The sequence below is a fragment of the Python bivittatus genome, unplaced genomic scaffold (genome assembly GCF_059951505.1).
Source record: "Python bivittatus isolate LINGU-HERP-01145 unplaced genomic scaffold, Pbiv_v1 ctg000020_np1212, whole genome shotgun sequence".
Lineage (NCBI taxonomy): Eukaryota > Metazoa > Chordata > Lepidosauria > Squamata > Pythonidae > Python > Python bivittatus.
The window spans coordinates 111289478-111306560 of NW_028277030.1; the positions used below are offsets into that span (position 1 = coordinate 111289478).

At 38.3% G+C, this 17083-nt stretch overlaps 1 protein-coding gene across 1 annotated transcript in view; it reads left to right on the forward strand.

Annotated features, from left to right (window-relative positions):
* The window catches only part of USH2A (usherin), a 484310-nt gene that overhangs the window by 32455 nt on the left and 434772 nt on the right, over nucleotides 1–17083 (forward strand). Inside the window, 4 exon segments of the mRNA XM_088132494.1 lie at nucleotides 8094–8229; nucleotides 10746–10809; nucleotides 12660–12954; nucleotides 16287–16471. Coding sequence (XP_087988620.1) covers nucleotides 8094–8229; nucleotides 10746–10809; nucleotides 12660–12954; nucleotides 16287–16471 — 680 coding nt within the window.

The following is a 17083-nucleotide window of genomic DNA, read 5'->3' on the forward strand; positions in this document are numbered from 1 at the left end:
TGTTGCTTTGTGTAAGTGTAGTTTCTGGAATCCAACAGAATGATGCTGTCAAAAATCAGCAGCGAATTAGAAAACAGCAGTAGAGCACTTTTCCAATAATTCTCTGCCGAAGAACATAGAAAAATTGGCTTAGCATGCCTATTTTAGTTTTAAGACATCCTAATGGACAAAAATAATTGCAAACCTCAAAAGCATCTGTCAGATAGCAGTACAACCCTGTGCCCTCTGGCCCTTGTCCTTTGAAAAATGGAGTCCATCCCCATTTTAAGATCTAAACTCACCTAAAGACCAACAACCCTTCCATACTGATAGTATAAATGTAAATGTAAAATAATAATAAAAAGGCCAGTTGGTGCAGAAGGATATACCATGATGATGATATGATGGTGATATGGTATTTGGGGCCCATTCAGCCATCTTTTTTGCTTTATCCCTAGAAGTAGTGTCTATTTAACTTCTCTGCAAAGAAAAGGGCTCTTGGTTCCATATAAAAAATGGAAGAGAGGAGATACCATAGTGTGTTATTCGGACTCACTGTAATTGGCCCACCTTTAATAGAGCTAAGCAGGCTAATCCCCAACCCGAAACACAAGTATTCCTACCGAGGAAAGTGAATATAAGACGCCTTTCATTTCTGACTTAAAAATAAAGGTGCACTTAAACTTGTAAAAGACAACATTTTTATTTGAATGATATGACAGGACTGTCACTGGACTGTTACCTGCTATAAAGAAAGCAGAAGAATTATTACCTTTATTAGGCCGGTGACACTGAGCTTTAGCCATACATTTCTAACTTCTGTCCCTCTACAGAGACAATTTTCTTTTCTTAAATAAACTGTCATGCTAGTGTTAATATATTGTTGGCGCTCTCATACTCCGAGAATACTGCTGATATAAAACATGTATATGTTAGATTGGTAATAGTATCTTTAGTGTAGCTGACTAGAACAAATGCGTTTCCCTCATGGCTGTGCTAATGTGATAAAGGAAAATTGGCTGTTCATCAGCTTTTGGCTGGGTAAAGACAGTGAAGATGGAACCACATTCTTTTTTATGCATTAATACCACTAAGAACTTTCCACTAGTTGTATTTCATGTGGCCTGTGTGTTGTGTGCAAAGATGTTGTAAAACATGAGATAATGCTACAAATAACAGAGTAGAAAAGCCTGTATCTTTTATAATGATAACAGTCAAACAGCAAAAGACAGTAACAGGCTATAAAAAAAATGGGAGATGGAAAAAGGAAAATCATGGCAAGCGATACCCACTTTGATCCACAAAGACGTTTGGTTTGGTTTTGCTTTGCTTTGCTTTGCTTTGTTTTGTGTGTGTGTGTGTGTGTGTGTGTGTGTGTATACAGATACACACATACCGTATATGACGTACAGTAAAATCAGTTTTTTATGGGGTTTATATTAAAATGAAATATAATCTTTGTCTCTTTGGTTTGCATGGTAGTGTTAATGCAGTGTTTGTTAAACCTTTTGCTTTCAGGACCACTTCCCACTTTTAAATTGTATTGTTGTATGTTTTAAATTATATTAAAAAATTGTAGAGGACCTCTTCCCACTCTTAAAAATTATGGAGAACCCCAAAAGAGCTTTTATCTGTATGGGTTATATTTATCAATATTTACTGAATTAAAAATTAAAATTGATGCATTCGTAGAATATGTATTGATTCATGTAAAAATAACAATATCAAACCCATTAGATATTAACATAAAGTATTTTTCATGAAAAAACCTGTATTTTTAACACCCACCCCCCAAATGAGAAGAGTGTCATTGTTTAAATTTTTGCAAATATCTTCAGTATCTGGCAAATCCTTTTGATTTTGAGGACCCCTGAGAGAGTCTTGGCGTCCCCCAGGGTCCTAGGACCACACTTTAAGAAACACTATGTTAATGGATAAAGCTAATGAAGAATACTGGTAATGTTCTCTGAGTAGGAACATTTTCATCTGTGAAAACCTTTTTCAACCAAATTATACTGCCTAGCCATTATGATAATACTCTTCAGATTTTTCACTGGAAAGGCAACGATTTCATGTTTTCTCAAACCCACACAATATTGACTACTTCTGGAAATAAAAAGAATAAATCCAAGGACCTGTATTTTCTATTTATTCATGGAAAGTGAATTTTCATCAAAAAATCCATTTCTATTCATTTCACATTTTCTTACTTAAAATTTTAGTACAGCCTAAGCTGCCTGAATCATTAATGAAAACAATTCTGGCTTAATTTATAGATAACTGTAGCTTTTTATATTGGCCAGAAATTTATGTGGCTTTATTGACACTAGAATGACACTTTGAATGCTTATGTCCTGATTTTCCAAATGAATTTTTCAGAGCTTCACTTTTGCTGTTGCACTGAATTATTCTGCCTTTTCATAACCTTTTTGTTTGTTCTCACAGACTCAGTGTTTCTAGGATGCAATTATTCCAGTCCCATTTGATTTGATTAGAGTGGATATCAAGGCAGACTAAAGTACTCCAGCTTTTCTCAGCATCTATTTGGAGAGACAAGTCATCCCTTTAAACTCATGAGTACTTGTTTATGCAAAATGGAAATAGATTTCTACAAACTGGCAGGAGCAACAGTAGGAACAACAGCCACAGCAAAAGCTTTAAAATCTCTGGCATTCCACCTTGTTCCTTAGAACAAGCTGTGCACTGGTAAAGGACAAAAGGTTTATCAGATATGATTTTTTTCAAGAGTTATTAAAACAGAATAAGTGATCCATTAGTATGTAGGTATCCATCACTGCATCCGAATTATTGCCTAGTTCAGCTTTAATCATGAATAATTAGTGTGTAAGGATTCTAGATGGGGATCTTGATGCACATTAGAAGCCACATCCAGCTTGTCATGTAGCCTCTCAGTAAGCTTCAGAATGTGAATGAAGAATCACATTCATTGTACATCTGGAGTGAGTGCATAGTGATTGGCTGTGGAAAGCAGCATGTGAATATTGTTTGCTAACTTGGAGAATACTGTATACTGAATACTATACACACACACACACACACACACACACACACACCCCATACTCAACACCAGTGTTTTAGTGCACAATGGATTACTAGGTGCAAAAGGACAAAACTCTGCCTAGAAGAGCTTATAATGTAAAATAGGAAGCATGAGAGGAAGGGAAGCAGTAGTTGTCTGGAATTTAGACCTAGTTTGCTGGTAGCACTTAGCTGAACTTGGCTGATCTAATAAAAGCAAAGTTGGATCAGACCTAGTTTGTATTTGGATGGGAAACCACCAGGGAATATAGCCTGTAGGCTACATGGGAAGTCAGAACACATCCCAGAAGATGGCAGTAGTAAATCACTTATGTATGTTGCCAATCAATGTATCTCCAGGAGTCAACTCAATTTAAAAGATTTTTATAGGCAACATGGACAACTTTATAAGAGTGATGATGTCACTGGAATTGCTTGTATCACTGAATCATCTAAACCTTTTCGGCAGTAAGTGTATGACATTCAACTAATCTTTTTGGTATAACTTTTTGTGTAATCTTCACTGGTTCCTGTAATGCAGAAAGTTGCATGGAATACTTTACAATTTCTCCCCCATGAGGCAGGAAATGTAGTGCCTTTTTCATTCATTTCCCCTTTCTCTCTCTGATTTGCATAAAAATTGGGGCTTAGTTATTGACTCATTGTTTGTTAAACGAAGTATAGAGAGAACTAGGAATAGTTAATATCATACACTAGAACAGTATCATTCTCTTAAAAAAACACACAGCACCTATCCTTTCACATTACGCATCATGGCAGTATCATATTCTCCTATTATGAATAATCTCACAAAGGTAGTGAAGGACTCCTCCTGTGTGAAACACACCTCAGTCCCAAGTTAGGTAAATAATGTTATATCAGAATGAAACCATTATAGGGCTTTCCTGGAATTGAGCTTGGACATAAATTGATTTTTCCTCTTGAAAACAAAAGATTGAAAGAGATTCATGGATCACAGTAACAGGAAAAACGAACAAACCGAACATTAGGTTTAAAATTCTGAAATATATTGTAAAAAACGAACAACATTGCTGAGAAGAAAAACATGTAGCTAACCTTGCAGGGAGATCATGGGAATCTCAGGAGGGTTGGGAGACTGAATTAGTGGAGTTGGAGAGTCAACCCTGGCTGTGAACTCAACAAAGCACTAGCTAGCAAGTGCCTATTGATGGAACAAAGTTTAGTTGTCAGACTTCTGATACTTATATTATTGGTTTGGAAAGATTGTATCCCTGCTGGGTTCAAGACGGTTTAGATCCTTTACACTGCATAGCCAAATATGGCTTACAAAACTGAGTTAGAACACACATCCTCTGATGAACACCACAGGCACATAGAATCCAACCACTTCGTAACAACATTAGGTCAAAAGATTACTATCTTCATGGGGAGAAATGTGTTCATTGTTCTGTTTGTTCTGCAGTAAAGAGCTGGTTTTGAGAAAATCAGAAGCACTGAATAAATGTAGAAATAGCTGGCTACAAGATATAAGAAAAGGTGCAGATATTGCAGCTTCTATGTGTCTTCCTGTTTATCAGGACCTGTTAGATTTCTGTCTCAGACTAAGACTATGCATAGAAGGTTTTCTAAATTCTAAAACGACTTTAAAGGAGATTGCTTCACTTTAAACTGAATTAAACAATATGCCTTTTACCCCATGACTTCCCCCAGAAGAGTTAGAATGTAAAATGTACCCTCTTAGGTAAAATATGGCTAAAAGTCAGTTATTTCAAATTAAATATTTCATTTGACTGCACCATTGAAAGATTGTTCACCATTCATTTCAATTCACCATGCTCTGTTTTATGCTTTTTGTTTTAAAAAAAGATTGGTAGTACTTTCAGATTCTTGAGTAAAAACTGGAAATATTCTATTGTATCTTAATGCTTTTTATACAATGCACAATACAATACATGTTTCCATAAGAAACTCAATCCAAACCCACTATCTAGCCATAAAATATGATTTTGCCTAAATTGCAACATGCAAACAGCAATAGCTGATGGGAAACTTTTATCCTGCTACTAATCATGCTAATTGTTATTATATTTGACTCAAGGACCTAACATATGATAGAGGATTGGGGTAACATAGGAAAGTGCTGCTTCTCATTACTTCTAGAAAGGGAGAATGCTCTCATTGTGAAAACATGCCCTTTGATGTACAGGTTGTCCTCAATTTATGATGGCAATTGGGACAAAATTTCTGTCACTAAGTGATGTGGTCATAAAGCGCAACCGCATCACTTTGTGACAGCAATCCCTGCCATCCTGGTTGCTGATGTTAACTGAATCCCACAGTTATTAGGCAAGGTAACTTCCTGCCAGCTTCCCACAGCCAAAGTCAGTGGAGAAGCTGCCATGAACTTGCAAGTCCCAGACCAGCAGACAGGTAAGTGACTGCTGCCAGGTGGGAAAGGGAGCGAGGGGGTGCTCAGGGTGCACAAGAGGATTGGGGAGGGTGCTGAAGGGTGTGCAAGAGTGCCAGAGAGTCAGGAATGGTGTGTGAGAGGATGCGAGGGAGGGTCGGGGAGGATCCACAAGTGGGTCAGGGAGGGTACGTGAGGGTGTATGAGAGGGTCAGGGAGGGTGTGCAACGGTGTGTGAGGGTGCAGCATAGGTCAGCAAGAGTGCATGGGGGTGTGATGCAGGGGTGTGGTATGGGTCAGAGAGGATGCATGAGAGTGCACATGAGGGTCAGGGAGGGTGTGCAAGGGTGAGAGGGAGAGTCAGCAAGGCAGCACGAGGATGAATAGGGGTGCAGCATGGGGGCTTGGGTGCAGCGTGGGTTGGGGAGGGTGTAAGTGTGAACTGGTTGCCAAGCTCCCAGATCATGATCACATGACTACAGGGGTGCTGGGATGGCCAGAACTCCAAGGATTAGTTGTAACCACCATTCGTTCAGCACTATTGTAATTTTGAATAGTCACTGAACAAATGGTCATAGGTCAAGGACTACCTGTATTTCACTATAACGATCATTTCAAAAATTAGGAGAATTGTATACCTTCACTTTTGACAAGAAGCATGGGGCATAGGAGAGCTTTGGCTCAGAGGGAGCCAAAAGAAAATATGTTGAAGATTATCTTGCAATATTCCTCTGCCTTCTATGAGTATAGGAGGCAAAGGCTCTGTACCTGCTTAATAGTTAAACATGTGATGAAAGAGAAATTGCCAGTAAATGATATATCACGCTATATGACTGTGAGCCTGGATACTTGCCCTTTAGATCCACGCCCCTCCTGGCTAACTAAACCTGCCAGGGGTTGTTGTGTGGGTGGGTTCTAGTGGTAGTGAATTCTTCTTTGAGTGAGGGGGTTGTTCTTTCACCCCTTAAGGAGGCGCTGATCCACTTCCTCCTGAAGAAACCATTGCTGGATCCCAGTATACTGGACAACTTTCATCCAGTATCTAACCTTTTTCAGGGAAGGTGATTGAGAAGGTGGTTATGCAGCAGCTTCAGAGGACTCTGGATGAAGCAGATTATCTGGGCCCCTTTCAGTCAGGATTCAGGCCTGGGTATGGGATAGAAATGGCATCAATTGTGCTTTTGGATGATCTCTGGTGGGAGTGGGATGGAGGTTGTGCATCCATCCTTGCCCTACTTGATTTCTTGGTGGCCTTCAATACTGTTGACCATAGTATCCTTCTGGATCAGCTCTGGGGATTGGGGGTGGGTAGCACTGTATTGTGCTGGTTCTCCTCCTTTCTCCAGGGTCAATTCCAGTCAGTGGTGGTTGGAAGGGAGAGATCCTGCCCTTGGCCCCGACTCTGTGAGGTTCCAGTGGTTTTGGTGCTCTCCCCACCTCTATTCAACATCTACATGAAGCCGCTGGGTGAGATCATCCATCATCATGGGGTGAGGTATCACCAATACACTGATGATACCCAAATATATATCTCTATCCTTGGTGAATTAAAAGATGCCATGGATGTCTTATCCCAGTGCTTGGAAGCTATGAGGGTCTGGATGGGGAACAACAGGCTTCAGCTGACTGAGTGGCTCTGGGTTGGTTGCACTGCCCCAAAAAGATCCAGTGCACAACCTGGGGGTTCTCCTAGACTCATGAGTCCTGCTCAAAAAGCAGGTAGCAATCCTGGCTAGGAGGGCTTTTGCACAGCTTTGTGTTGTATGCCAGTTGTGCTTGTTCCTGGACCACTCATGCCCTGGTCACCTCCTGAGTGGAGTAATGTAATGTGCTGTACATGCAGCTGCCCTTTAAGAGTATCCAGAAGCTTCAGCTGGTGTAAAATGCAGCAGCATGGGCAGTTATGTGTGTCCCTAGAATGGCACATGTTATACCTCTGCTCCACAAGCGGCACTGATTGACAGTCCAATTCAAGGTGCTGGTTTTGATCTTAAAAACCCGAGGTGAGATTGGCCCCATGCTTGATACCCTTCCAGAAGTTGGTTAAAACATGGCTGTGTCAGCAGGCTGGGGATCTCAAGGAAATGGTGATTTAATGAGATGGCTACATTGTTTAACATCAATTTTCTTGACTATCTGGTTATTAATAATATTGTTGATGTCTTTTAATTGTACTTGTTTTGATATTTCGATTTTATGATTATTTTTTATTGTGCACTGCCTAGAGTCATTTTCTGTGAGATGGGTGGTTATATAAATAGGATGAATGAATGAATGAATGAATGAATGAATGAATGAATAAATAAATAAATAAATATTGTTTCCTAGATTTTTAATGCTATCATCAAAAGACTGATGGAAATAACTATGCACAGACACAACCTCATTATGCTAGTGTTAAATTGTATCAATGTTATTTGTGATATTCATGGAACTAAAAAGATTCTTAAATTTTACTCCATGAACTTTTCAGCCTTTTTTGTTTAACTATTGAGAACCTTTCTGTTTTCATATGTGAGTACAATTTTCTCTAATGAGAAACGGTTAATAAATATGTATTGCTGTTCTTTAATGGATTATGCTTAAACTGTTGATACAGTATTCCAAGCTAATTTGACAGAGACTTGTAGCATTATTTTAAGACAAGTTTTTTATAGAACTTTCCATTCTACATGTCAATTTATAGGTTCATCACAACAGAATTAGTTTCTTTATAAATGGTTTGGAAGATGATGACACAGCCTTTGATTCCAGAATTCTCACAGGCCTAATAGCAGATCCCTCTGCTGATGGTGTATGGCGAATTGGGCAAAACTTAAATGGTAAGTCTTTTTGATGGAATGTCTTGAATGGATAGATATTTAATGAAAAGAAAGAAAGAAAGAAAGAAAGATTGCATGGCAATGTACAACTTAACAAGCTATCATCATCATCATCATCATCATCATCATCTGTTTTCTCCCACACATTTTTCTATAGATGTATAAATGCTTTATTTATCTTCTTTATCTCTGTTTTATAGATATTGGCACTGTAATTTAGAAGCGCTGATACAAGTAATCCTAAACAGATTACTATGTGTGGCCTGTTCCTAGTTTTGACTACCTGAAGGCAAGCTGGTAGTACAATTGGGAAGGAGTCAATCAGCCAGGATAGTTTCTGAGTGCCTTGTCCTGTACAAAAGCAACAAATTGTTCAAATAGATAAATCATGCAAAATATGATATGTTGGATGAAAAGGGAGAATTTCACTCATACTGGCCACCTGCAGCAATATTGTGATAAAAAAAAGCAGATTAGTCCCTCTATTGTGTGAGCTACTATAGACAGATGATAGAGATTTAGGTATCTGGACCCTACACTTTTTTAAACTTCAAGTCAGAATGTTTTCAAGTCATAATGCTTAAACATGCAGCCTTTTAATAGCATAATCATACAGTGTACTCACTGTACTCATACAGTTTACTCACTGCTCATGGTACAAGTACTCTGTTCATAGTATTCCTTTAATATAACTATAGTTGGCTAAACTACTTTTCCCACTAATAGCCATCAATAGCATAGTAATGTAACTCAGTAATTCATCTCTTTTCACTAAGATCAAGTAGAGCTTGCTCAAGACTATCAAGAGTCTACACGGAGAGTTGCTTGGATGTCAGATTTAAGGAATGTACAAGGTTGGAAAGAACAAGCATGCCACCCTTCCATGGACAATTATGTCACTATTGGAAAGCCAACACTGAATACAATCCATTGGTTTTGAATACTAGTATCTTCCTTACATGTGATTAAATTAGTACTACAAGTTTGTTGGAGGATAAATAATACAATATAGAAATAAAATCATATCACCTGTGTGATTTTGGTCATCTAAAACCTAGACCTTCATCCCCTCTTCTACCCCAAGTGTTTGGATTGGAATTGTATATGCGGTGGCACAGGGCTTAATGATGCTGGCATTTGCCAGTCAGAAATGGTTGGCACTCCAGTGGTTCGGGCCCGGCTCCACGGGACGGAGTGAGCTCCCATCACTTGTCCCAGCTCCTGCCCACCCAGCAGTTCGAAAGCAATTCCATCTGCGAGTAGATAAATGGGGACTCCCATTTCAGTGGGAGGAACCGGTGGTGCTGCACAGGGAGCAACATACCGGGGCTGGACCGGACTCCGAACACAACTGTCGCAAGTGATGATCAACGCGAGCAGCGAGGAAAGATCTACAGGGGTGGAAAAAGCCTGGATGTGCTGTGACTCCCTAGCGATCACTGCTGGTCATGTAGTGTAATATATCACTGTAGTTACTGTTAAATATTGTTCGTCACTGTTAAAAATTGTATTAGAATTGTATACTTTGTGAGCTGCCCAGAGTTCCCCATTGGGGGATATGGGCAGAGAATAAATCGAATCAATAATAATAATAGTAATAGTAATAGTAATAGTAATAGTAATAATAATAATGTCTTTAGTTCTGTTTCTGCAATAAGATATTTAAGTTCCTTTGTCAGTTAAAAACACAATATTAAAAATTCTGGGAAAGTTTCATTTAGTAAGCTAAGGAAAAGGGGTAAGAAGAAAAAAACGTATCTCAAAAATACCAATGTATTGAAATAATCCTGAGTGAATATTTGGTGATGCCGAGATTGATTCCCCCCCCCCCCCCACCATTTTCTGAACATGGCTGTCAATATAAGGTTTCAGTGATTTTGCAGCTCCCTGAAATTCTGTTTGGTGATGAATTGGTTCTGCAGATTTATTAAGGCTGAGTATCACTGATCCAGAACATACTGTAATTTGGAGCTGAGTCCTAAATATATCTGCATCTGGCCTGAAGAAAGTTTGATTTATTCTCAAAAACCACTGAGCTCCTATACATCAAAACTTGAAAGTTTTCTCGTTTCAAAGTGCTTGTGGTTGGCACTGTCATTTTGAATACCAGATACAGAACAATTGTGCAAGAGAGAAAGAAGTCTTAAAAATAAACCTTTCATCTTTATCACATAAAGTGATAGCTACAGTTGTCTCCAGTATATCTCTTCTCTAATTAGAGATGGCGCGTGAACTGGCTCATTACTTCTGTCTAATGAGCCAGTTTTTCTGCCACCTCTGTAATCAGATAAGGGATAGGTACAGAATATTCCCATAAAGTTATTATAAATCATTTTAATAAAAAAATTTAAGTTACAGCCTTCCATAGTTTTGTCTGGAACCAAGATGGTTTCATTCAGAAAAGGCAACTGTGCAAGAGAGAGCTCGGTGTGCTGAATTTAAGATCTCCTCAAGCAGCACAGAGTTGTTTTCTGGTTGATGGAACTGGATTATTTATTTATAATGTATTTTTGCAGGTTCAGAGCAATTTGTTGGGAGGATGCAAGATTTCAGATTGTACCAAATGGCACTTACAAACAGGTAGGGACATTCTCAATTTTACAAAACTTAAAAATGCAATGATCAAGATAGAAAAGAGATAGCTATGAGAAGTTGGTTTCTTGGTCTTTTTTTTTTTGTTTTTTTTAATGATTAGATGTGTAACTGTAACTTCATGCAACCTGAATGCAAACAAGGCTTTTAATTAGTTGCATGGATTCAGGCTGCTGTAATTTCAAGATATTAAACAAGAAATTAAATGAACAAAAACCCCTTGTCCACCAATGGCACAATATCCATACGTTGTGAGATTTTCCTAAGGCATAATTGATTTCTTTATGGCATCTCGCCTATAGCATGCACACTGAAACACTGGGAACACCCCAAGCTGTTGCACAACACGGGAAACCTATGTTTGTCTCAAAAACTTTCTGCAGTTCTTCCTTCCCTCTCAGTCAAAAGTGCTATATTTCACCAAGCAGAAGAAATAGGTTAGATGAGATAGAGTACATGTAGACGTACAAAGTATTTTCCATAATGCTTTGGTGTGGTGTTTTGAAGACCATACAGCATGAAAAAGTCATAAAAGGACCGAAATGCCTTTGAAGGGATTATTCTGTGTGCCATTACTGCTTGTGCAGGTTGTTGGATTTCATTACTGAAAATATTAATTTTTCAGGCTCCAAAGATTAGTGACTCATAGCAACAGCAAATTGATAACAAAAGTTATCTTCGTTCCTATTTTAAGTCTTTTTATCCACAAATTCTGTTGCATTCATATAACAGACTTTATCTACCTGTTTTAGATATTGGAGGTTTAATTTTTTCTGTGCTGCTCTTTGGAAAATAAGACTTGTCAAAATAGTGCATAAATAAATTAATAACTTAATAAGCAACAAACCTAAAATACAGTTGAGTGAAACAGCAGCACACAAATTATTTTTCAGTGCAAACTAACAAATATAATAAAGGACAGCTACAGTTAAAATGATTGTTTGCACAATAACATTGAAATTATAGGTTGTTCTTGCTTAATGACCATTCATTCAGTGACCATTCGAAGTTATGACGGTGCTGGAAAAAGAGATTTACGACCATTCTTCAAAGTTCCACCCATCATAGCACCCCCGCAGTCATGTGATTGTGAACTGGGAGCTTGGCAACTCACTAGCACTTATGACAGTGCAGCATCCCTCGGTCATGTGATTGCCATTTGCAGCCTTCCCTGCCGGCTTCCCACAAGCAAAGTCAATGGGGAAGCTGGCAGGGAAGGTTGCAAGTTGCTTTGGTAAGTCACTCGCCCCCTCTCCTGCCCAGCAGCAACCGTACCCTGCCATACTCACGCCATGCCTCTTGGGCAGCTAATGCACTTTCCTCCACCCAGCACCAGATACCTCTGGCCCCGCCATACTCATGTTATGCGCCACACCTTACCTACCTGCTGGCCTCATTGCGAGCTACCTGGGACTTGCTTAACAGCCCACAATCCTTGCTTATTGACAGCAATGGGGAGTGCCAACATTGCCATCGCTAAGCAATGTGGTCATGTGACATCGTGCTTTACAACGCTTTGCTTAGCAATGGAAATTCCGGTCCCAATTACTGTTGTTAACCAATGGTACCTATACTTTTCAGTTAAAAGCAGATTTTTAAAGCCTGTTTAAAAACAGTAGGAGTGGGGACCAAGTACCTTCCATTAGAAAACCCTTCTGTAAAAATAGGGCCATATTGAGAAGACTGTGTCTTTTGTGCCTACCAATCTGATGGTTTTATCTGCAAGTCCTTGGATAGGACATTTGTGCACAATCTTGTATCTAGGGATTTAAAAATTATCCTTGCTCATTTCTTTGTGATGTGCCTTACTGATTTCTTATTTATTTCTATTATTCTAGAGACATTTTTGAAATATGGTCTGGAAAATTTCCTCAACTCCATATTCAATCAGAATGTCGCTGTCCTGGAAGTCACCCAAGGGTACATCCTTTGGTTCAGAGGTACTGCATTCCTAATGGTGCAGATGACACAACTAATGACAGAGTGCTCAGACTAAACCCTGAAGCTCACCCTTTAAGCTATATCAATGATAATGATATTGGAACTTCATGGATTTCATCTATATTTAGCACCACTGAACATCTACGTCATGGAGTAACCATCACCATTGACTTAGAAAATGGAGAGTACCAGGTAATTTTAAAGTTTCTTTAAAATTCTTTCTTTCTTATCTCCTCTTGATGTCTGATTTCCAGAAATGGAAACTGATTTGCTTATCTTGTTTTCATTGATTAACGAAAAATTCAAGGATATTTCAAATAAAATAAGAATCAATTATAAAATATATTTGAGCTTAATTATTTTGATATCAGCTAGTTTATTTTGAGGGGAGCTAAATAAACACATGACAGCCAGTTTGGTGTAACAGCTAAAGGCACTGGGCTAGAAATAAAACACCATGAGTTTTAGTCCTGCTTTAAGAATGAAGCCAGCTGGTGACTTCATGCCAGCCTAGGCAACGACAAGCCACTTTTGAAAAATTTTACCAAGAAAATTGCATGAACTTGTCTGTGTAGTCGCCAGGAGTCAAGGTACACAGACACACAAACCAAAAAAGTAAACATGGGCCTTTTTCATGTCTTTCTGTCTCCCATTCTTTAAATGTAAGATTTCAGTAATTCAAATGGTTTTTAGATACTCTAAAGATTTTTTCACAACAGTTAGCTCTTTGAAGAATTCCTGCTTATTTCAGCAATTCCTATCTCAGAATTCTGAGAATTTCTTGCATGCACGCTTGGATCACGTGGGATGCAGCCCTGATGCTCAACATATGGCTATGTGTAGCACAGCAGATTAATGCTGATAGACAATCAGTTATTCATGGAAACCTGTCTGCAGGTTCACTGAAGGGGTATGATAAGTTTTTGAAGAATTCTGGGTTTCTCCAGACACAGTTTAGAAATCTTGTAGTGATGGATAAGATACAAAAAGGTAGACGTGGAGCCACTGCAATTGTCCTTATGAAAGTGAAAAAGCAGGGCTTTTTGCTTTGACAAAGATTTTCATGTCACCTCAAAGCCTCAGTTGGCAGTTCCAAAGCCTGGAAGAAGCTTCTGTGCTGGAGGAGGCAGGTATAACATGCAAAAGAAACCAGCACATCCCTCTTGCTCTTAGAGGAGAAGGGGCTGCTTTGCTTCACAAACAGTTTTGACAAACCACTTTGTCAAAAAATAATGTACATTTTAGAATCTGGATTGTTTAGCTTCTGTTATGGGAGTCCATTGGGGATCAACTTGTCTTTGTCTTTGGTTGTGGGGTTTTTTGTTTGTTTGTTTGTTTTGTTTTGTTTTGTATAAAAAGGCATATTAGATCATGGCTTGTGAAATATGAAAAAAACATTTCCTCTGTTTTAATAAAAAGAACCCAATCGTTATGCAAGAAGGTAGACTGAGCATAGAGTAATAGCATAATGTGTGATAAGTGCTCAAGAATATAAAGCACTAGAGTTCAGCTATGATAACTGAACATATGAGTAGAAATGTGATGGAGAAAGACAGCTGGGGAACCTCCTGCTTTGGTTCTACCTGCACTTGGATCCTTTGTTGGTAGTTAACTTCAGTGAAAGTTTTTCTATGGTAGCCTATGAAACTTGCTTCTTCTGTTACAACTGATGTCATCTCTTCTGTTCTCTCTATCCTACCTGGAACTACTTCTTGTTACAAAACATCTCCATAAAATTGTTCAAGGAACACATAATAGGACATTATTATGTTCAGCACATATGATAACAAAACCTCCATTTGTGATGGTTCTTTATTTCCACTTCCTATGACTCCATAAGCATGATGCTTTCTACCAACTACAGATGGTCAAAGATCTGATTTTCCCATTAAAATCACAGACTGTAGCAGTTTGGTAAATAAGCATAGCCTTTAAAATTACATAAGTTCCTCTACTGGTGCTGTTGTCCAGTATCAGTTACCTGAATCCAGACTACCTGGATGAGGTAGCATGAGTTGCAGACTACCTGGATGAGTTGCATGCTATGGAAATGTATTTTTTTCAGGATAGTAAAAGACATGTTCCATTCATTAGTCCTGCAGCATCTTTATTTTACAAAATTGCAGGACTGATGAGGTCATCCAAACTTATATGTTTGCAAGGATACATTAAAAATACATTCTTTTCTAGAATTATCCTAGTTCCTAAACAAGAGGTATATACATCCAGTTAGAAAGTCCAAGAGGAATAAAGGAATTTTATTTTCACTGTCACATATGTGGAAAAAAAATTCAGGATATTTTCTTGGTTTACCTGACTCATTTGTTGAAATGCTTTCTACACTGTCAGAATGGCTTACTAAAAAAAGGTTTGTTTAGAGTTCTGTTTTTTGGAATTTTTTTCTTTTTTCTTTTCTTTCTTTCTTTCTTTCTTTCTTTCTTTCTTTCTTTCTTTCTTTCTTTCTTTCTTTCTTCTGTAAATGGAATAAGGATTTTAAAAAATCTGGGAATATATATTACATTTTTTATAATTTTTCATTGTTACATTTAAAAAAAAATAGCACTTTTTGAATTAAGACTTGAATCTTTTTAATGAAACATTGAACAATTACTGTGTACAATGTAATTAAAAGCTAGTATAATTAAATACACTATAGCCAATGGAACAAATTGATTACATCTAACTAAATACTGGTAGGATTACAGTTTACTGTTAGAATTGTGCATGTTTTTAAATCCCACATTTAATCCCTGGCATCTTCGTGGAAGACTATAAAGAGCTGCTGGGTCCCTCCAAGTCCTTTGGCCTACCACTCCCATTGCCATGACCATTGGCCTTGTGGGCATGCGCTAAACCTCTGGGGAAAAAAAAATACTGAATTAGATGAACTGGCGCTCTAACTCTTTGTAAGATTGTTCCTAAACCCAACTGTACTTAGATCTGCTTTAGGTGCATAAAGAGTCAACATGGAACAGGTATAGATGTGAACTGTGAGTAACACAGTTCAAAAAGAACAGTGACAAATTGGAGCAAATTCAGAAAAGAGTTACCAAGGAGAGCTATCAGAATGGTGAGAAATCTGGAAGCCGAGCCCTGTGACAAACAGTTCATGGATATGTTTAGCTCAGAGAAAAGACATTTGAGAGGAGACATGATAGCAATCTTTAAATATCTGAAGGTATGTCACACAGAAGAGGGAGTAGATTTATTCTCTGTTGCCCCAGGGGAGCAGGACCAGAACCAGTGAGTTAAAATTAGAAGGAAGTAGCTTCAGGATGGACATCAGTAAGAATTTCCTGACTGTACAAGCTGTCAGCCAGTGGAACAGGCTGCCATGTGAAGTGTTGATCTCTCCTTCACTGGAGGACTTACAACAACACAGAATTAATGGTCAAGTCAGACATGCTGTTAGGGGATCCTGCACTGAGTAGAGGGTTGGACTTTATGACCTTAAAGAGCTCTTCCAACTTTCTTATTCCACAGAACTCTTCCAAATTACTTCATATTTTGCTGTTGGTTTGTAGGTATTTTATGTTATAATCCAGTTCTTCAGCCCTCTACCTGAAGCAATCCGAATACAAAGAAAAAGGCAACCTGACATTGGTTGGGAAGACTGGCAATACTTTGCCAGTGACTGTACTGTGTTTGGAATGGAGAACAATGGATCACTACAATATCCGGACTCTGTAAACTGCCTCCAGCTTCCTAGGTATGAACAGGCTCATATTGAATCAAGTTACTGAAATCTCGTATTTGCACAGGCAATATGGTGCCTTGGGCACAAATAAACCCGCAGACACTTTTCTTATTCTCACAAGGCTGGCTTTTTTTTCATTTAATAAAAAGTTTCATTTACATTTTAAAAAATGAAATGAGATGCTGATATGCTGCAAGATAAATAATAAACCTTAGTATCCTTTTCCCACCTGCCTTGGCCACACGGTATTCTTAGAAAATAAAAATGATAAGATGCTACACCCAAACTTGGAAGTCTGTTCAGCTACCAAGAAATTAATTAAAAAAAAAAAAGTAAAATGGGGAAATAGAGCTCATCTGGGGGACTGAGTTTTATTTTTATAATTTTTTTTAATATTATTATTGACAGGGGGAGGAACCTCAGCAATTTTGGTAATTAAATATTTGATTACTGGCTAGCCCTGCTGTGGCAGCCATGTTGTCACTACCTTGTTTTGTAGATGTGTTGACCACATGCTTCTGAACTTCATAATATGCCCAATAGCCTTAAATGATTGCCTATGCTGGACTAGAATATTTTGAATCTCATAGCAGCAGCAGCACTCAATTACGTCTTCATTCAGTC